We start from the raw sequence: 6251 nt of genomic DNA, 5'->3' as shown, positions 1-6251 counted from the left end.
ACTCAGGACCCTGCGCTTGCCAGGCAAGAGCTTATTCTACTGAGCTATATCTCCCCAGGCCCTTTCTCTCTCCTTTTTTTTTTTCTGTCAATGAAACTTTGTTCCTACTCTCATGATAGTAGCAAGGACTTAAAACAACAGACTACCCACAAAACTCCGCCTTCTTTCCATCAAGAGCTCTGGAAAACCAGAAAATTTTACATGAGATTCATATGAAGGGTCCCCTGGTGCCCATCTGTGTGCTGTGGATAACTCTGCTCCCCACAGCAGGACGCAGGGCAAGTAGTTCTTCTTAGAAAATGAGGCAGTTTGAGTTCTTTCAAGAACCTAGATGTTCCATTCCTTGTGTTAAAAAAATAAAGTTCCATGTCTGACTTAGATGGTAATGCACAGCGATTTGTACCAAAGTCAAGTGCCTTACTGGTGGTTAGGCCTGAGCATCTATCATACACACTGCAAAACAAAGCAGCCTAACATCACTCTTGAAGGAGAAAATTTGGAAGAGTCAAAAGCAAGAGATGGGATGATTAAATATATGGTATAACATACAATTTCCCCAAAGAACAGAAACCAGCATCAGTATGGCGCCGATCGAGGGCAGCAAGCCACGCACCTGTTACCACCCCAACAAGATTCAGAATCAAGGCAGGGTTTCAGCAACATGGAGAGCCCAAGGTCAAACAGCTGAACCACGCAGCTACTTAGTGACTCAGCCAGTTTACATTTTAATACAATCTTACTGTCTTGTCACTGACATTTGCACACCAGCCCTCTTCAAGAGTATGAAATCAGAGTCTTACAGATGTACACAAGAAAAAAAAAGAATTCACCCAGAGCTAGGTGGCGTGGAACACACCTGAAATCCCAGCACTCAGGAGGCTGAGGTAGGACTGCTGCAGTTTGAGGCCAGCCTAGACTACAAAAAAAAAAAGACTGACAAAATCATCCATTTTCACAAAACACGTAACATACCTGTTCCTGCAGGTCATAGTCATAGCTGTCGTGTAGCAGAAGACTGAGGACATAGCGCGTATAGATCATGGCATCGATGCCACATTTCTCCAGCTCTTGTCCCAGCCAGGTCTGCACTGGGCCCAAAGCATGAAGCAGAGACATGTCAGAAGCAGACGCAGGGCCTGGACAAGAATGTGAGGAGCTGTCAGGTGGCAAAGCATCCACGGCGAGGGCACAGACAGGTGCATGAAGTTAGGTGGCTGGCATCCTCGGCAGGCAGAGTGTGTCCCACGGCGGGGGTACTGGTGGGTTCCGGAGGGGGTCTTCACTCCAGCAGCAGGGGGAGGCGCTGGACATGGAGGAAGAGCACTGACTGTGCCACAGTCAGCTGTCTAGGACAGAGCTTGCCCCTCCAGGCACGCCCAGTGCATCAGCATCCCAACCCAACAGCAACGTACATGTAGATAGAGTCTTCTACTTTCATTTCACATGGAGGCCAAATGCAAGGTTCAGGTAGAACCTACAAAAGTAAGTGAGGAAAAGGCATGTGTTTCATATAAATTAAATTGTTGATCTTTTGAAAAAAATTACACAGTTGCTCTTTATTAAAATATCTTTGGGCCAGCGAGATAGCTCAGTGCTCTAAAGCACCTGCTCAGGCAAGCTTAAGCAGGAGCAGGGGACAGTGGTTCAGTCTCCGGCACCACATGCCATGCCAGCCTTGCCCTCAGAGCAGGCTGAGCCAGCCCCACCCCCCAAAAAATATTTGATGTCAGCCACGCATGTTGGTACATGTTTGTATCCCAGCACCTGGGAGGCTGAGGCAAAAAGACTGACAGGGGGCTCAAGAGCAGCCTGCGTTACACAGAGTTCAAGGCTAGCTTGAACTGCATGGCAAGACCCTGTCTCAAAAAGACAAAAGAAGTCTTTTGTGTTTTAGAACATTGGTCTTTTCTTCCCCATGAAATCAAAGTGGGGGTTGGGAATGTAGCAAAGTGACTGGGCACTTGTGTAAGTCCGTGGGTTCAATTTCCAGGACCATAAAAATAAATTAAGCGATGCTGTGAACTCTAAAAAGCTTAATAATGTTTAAAAAGAGAATTGCTAAACTGGGCATGAGGGAACATGCATGTAATCCCAGACTTGGGAGGCTGAGGCAGGAGATCACTGTGAGTTCAAGAATAGCCTGAGCTAAAAAGTAAGCTCAAGGCCAACCTGAACTGCACAGCAAGACCCTGACTCAAACAGACCTCCTTCCTCCCCAAAAAGGACCTGTGGACAAATACACATTAATTCAGCTACATTTCTAGAATGATGCACTCAAACAAGAAGACACAGCTCCACAATTCAACAAGATTTTCTTTTAAGATACATATGACTTCCACCATTAAGAATGGTCTCTACCACTGAGAAAGAGAACGCATCTCAGCCACCTAAGGGAGAGAAAAGCTCCATATAAGAAAGAGCATCATGGCTAGAAGACACTGCTTCCATCAGGCAGCATGACGCTGATGGAAAGAGCTCCACAGAGACGAGCAACCTGGGCTCTAAAGGGTGGGAAAGAATTTAATAAAAAAAAAAAGAAAGAAAGAAAGAATCGGCCAGCCAGCAAGATAGCTCAATGAACTAAGCGCCTACTTAGGCAAGCACAGGGACTAGGGTTCAGTTGCTGGTACCACAGGCCACATTGGCCACACCCCTGGGTGTGCTGAGAGAGCCACAGAGCTGGGGCGCCTATAAACAAGAGGACTGCTACAAGTCTGAGTTGCATTGTGAGACCCTATACCAAATACATTAAAAAAAAAATGAGGGGCCAGGGAGGTGGCTCAGTGGAATAAGTGTTTCCCCGGCAAGCACAAGGGCCTGAGTTCAGTCCCCAGTTCCGCCAACAAAAAGAATGGGAAAGGAAAGTTTACAAAAGAGCCAGGCTGGGGCTGGTGAGATGGCTCAGTGGTCTAAAGCACCTACTTAGAACAAGCTAAGCTAAGCAAAGCATAGGGACCGCAGTTCAATCCCCCAGCACCACATGCCAGCCAGTCCCGCCCCTTGGTGGGCTGAGCTGGCCACACACACACACACACACACACACTAAATAAATAAATAAACAAACAAACAAAAAAAAATTTTTTCAAAAGAGCCAGGCATGGTGGCACAATCCTAGTATGTGGGAGGCTGTGACAGGATTACTGCCTGGTCTACGAAGTGAGTTCAAGAACAGCCTTGGGGCCGGGGAGTTAGTTCAGTAGAGTAAGTGCTTGCCTGGCAAGCACAAGGGCCTGAGTTCAATCACCGGTTCTGCAAAACAACACCAACAACAAAAAAAAAATATATATATAACAAAAATAAGCAAGTCAGAAACAATTTTACGGAAGCAGTAGTTTTAAAAAATTGCTCCTTTAAATTTTTTACCCAAGTAATTATCATACAGCTAAAAGATTTATGATTTGTCATCACTTCACAAAAATTAGGACACGGCACAAATCTGGTTTACAGCCATGCCTGCCTAGTTCATTAACACCTACTGTAGCTTTTCTTCTTATCTACCATATTACCTACGTTGAATTTCTGATTACTAGTGATACGTGACTGTTACATGGTGTTTTTCTTTAAATTAATGTAATTTCAATATATCAAACTAAGCCTGTAATTCTTCTCTCTGGGAGGTTGAAGAAGAAGCTTTACCAGTTTGAGCCCAGTGCTGGAACTTGTGACTTTGCAAGAACTTGTTTCAAAATAAAAACAAAAAATTAAAGACCTGAATTCAATCCCCAGTACTGAGGGGGAGGTCAAACTAACTCAACAATGGGCTTATTCAATCATAATATTATTTTTTGTCAGAATTTTGACTAACATACCACTAGAAATTGAAAACCACAACAGCAGAAAGTGAGCCTCATCAGTTCTTGCATGAGTTTTAGCAAATAAGGCCACCCAAAAAGGACTTGAGAATTGGTCTACAGCCTAGAGCAAAAGCACTGAGTCAGAAATATAAACTCTCCCCGTAAAGACGTACAAGTGGGGGGGCTGGTGAGATGGCTCAGTGGTCTAAAGCACCTACTTAGAACAAGCTTAGCAACGCACAGGGACCGCGGTTCAGTCCCCCAGCACCACATGCCAGCCAGCCCCGCCCCCTGGTGGGCTGAGCTGGCCACACACACACACACACACACACAATAAATAAATGTTAAAAAAAATTAAAAAAAAAAATAGCAGAATGTGTGGTTTATAATATATGTTAAAGCAAAATATATGACAATAGTCACATAAAGGACAGGAGTAGAAAAACACAATGATACTGTTATAAGGTCTTTACATACAGGAAATGGTGACGACTCACTTCAGAACAGAGTCTGATAAAATAGCTATTATCAATCATAAATCAGCCTATAAGGGACCTAAACACGTCCAATAAAGGAGATGGCCAGGCCGAGTTTCAAAATAGCAAGTCTTAATTATATGCTGCCATGTTAAATATAAACATAAAATAAAGGTAAAAAGATGAGAAAAATATATACCAAGCTAACACAAAACCCTGAAATGCCTACATCATATTATTTTAAAAAGTAGGTAACATTTCAGCACAAAAATATTCAGAGATCATTTGTTAAAAGGGTTGATACATCAACACAACAAAGTAGACCTATAAATTACATACCTAGTAGCACAATTCAAAGCTGAATTCAAGCAAACAATTAAGGAAAACATTTTGTCAGTTCTACACAGACTCATTCAACAATCTGAGAAAACACTTCTCAATGCCAGCATTATACTAGCACCCAAACCAGGCAAAGATACTACACAGATGCCAAAATCCTAAACAAAATTTCAGGAACCATAGGAACCCCTGTTTATCAAGGCATGCTACATTTCTTTAGCCAAGTGGAAACTTCAAGAAGCAGTCAAAGGGCTGGGCAGTATAAGTACCTGCCTGGCAAGCATAAGGCCCCAGTACTTAGGAGGCTGAGGCAGGAGGATCACCAGGAGTTCAAGGCCAGCCTGGGCTACATAGTGACTTAATGTCCATCCTGAACTACACAGTGAGATTGTGTCTCAAGAGAAAGAAAAACTTACATATGAACCCAAAATAAAGCAGAGCACATTGAACCTTCATGCTCTTAATCAAAGCTGTTTTTAAAAAATCTCCATTTATGCTAACTATCCCCACCAGAACTCTCCCTGTAGTGTGTCTGACAATGGACTGCCCATCAGGTCACAGCCACACACTCAGTAATGACCATAATTTACACAGTAGAGGGCCAAGGACAAGAAAGAAAAAGTAAAGGCTGAGAAGGTCTGGAGGCTTCAGACTCCTCTGCTTCTTGCCGCACCACACTGGCAGGTGAGCGCACGCTCGCAGCTCTGGGGTGGCTCTCCGGCTCCCTTTGATCCCTGGCTGTGAGCAGCGTGTGCACACCAGCTGCTGTGTGGTAAGCCTTTCGGTAGAGGGGGTATCATCTGACCCAGCTGGAGACTATGGCTCCTTGTGCTGGTTCTTGGACTGGCCACCTCACTGCAACTTCCCAAGCCACCATGATGAAGCTTACCCAGTGGTCCTGGCCACAGTGGACGAGTGTCTGACAACCAAGAGAGGTCACCTCTGGCAGCCAAAACCCAAACTCAAGCCCATTCATTTTTACACCTATCCCATATGTGAAATTTAGTCAGTACCTTTTTCTTTTTTTTTTTTTTTTTGGTACCTGGGATCCAACTCAGGACCTTGCACTTGCCAGGCAGGCACTTATGCCACTGAGTTATCTCCCAGCTATCTCCTACCAATTTTAATTTCAATTTAAATTCGGGGGGGGGGGTGCTGGCCCTAGCTCAGTTATTTAAGTGGCTGCTTCCACAAAGCTGTCAGCCTCAGGTTGCTGTAGTTCAATCCCCACAACACTCCAGCCCGCCAAAAGTGCCCTGAAGGCATTCGAGGAGCAAAAAATAAATAAATAAATAAATTGGGGGGGGGAGTCCTAAAGAAAAAGCCACACTGTATATATTGTAAGGTTTTTTTTGTTTGTTTTTTTCAGAACTGGGGATTGAACTTAGGCCCTTGCGCTTGCCAGGGAAGCACTTATTCCACTGAGCCATCTCCCCAGCCCCCAGTTTTCTATTTTTGACAGTCCCTTCTTCAAAAATTCATGCCAAGGGAGAAAGATCTTCAAAGCACACGTTCTTGCAAAATTAGATTAACTAAAGACAGGTCTCATGACTGATTAAAACAAGGTCCCACAATAAGTATTTTATCTTATTTTAGAAGTCTTTTTTTTTTTTTTTTTTTAGATCCAGGGATTGAACTCAGG

The 6251-nt window shown here is 44.0% G+C and overlaps 1 protein-coding gene across 2 annotated transcripts in view; it reads right to left on the bottom strand.

Annotated features, from left to right (window-relative positions):
- Kiaa0232 (KIAA0232 ortholog) overlaps positions 1–6251 on the bottom strand; it is an 86540-nt gene that overhangs the window by 54692 nt on the left and 25597 nt on the right. For both annotated transcript variants that reach the window (XM_023699774.1, XM_004624586.3), the window contains exon 2: positions 973–1474. In XM_023699774.1, coding sequence (XP_023555542.1) covers positions 973–1116 — 144 coding nt within the window. In that variant the 5' untranslated portion in view covers positions 1117–1474. The remainder of the gene's footprint in view (positions 1–972; positions 1475–6251) is intronic.

This window comes from Octodon degus, unplaced genomic scaffold, assembly GCF_000260255.1.
Source record: "Octodon degus isolate 3935 unplaced genomic scaffold, OctDeg1.0 scaffold00006, whole genome shotgun sequence".
NCBI classification, from domain to species: domain Eukaryota; kingdom Metazoa; phylum Chordata; class Mammalia; order Rodentia; family Octodontidae; genus Octodon; species Octodon degus.
Note: the sequence above shows the minus strand (reverse complement) of the source record. Positions and strands in the feature narration are given on the sequence as shown.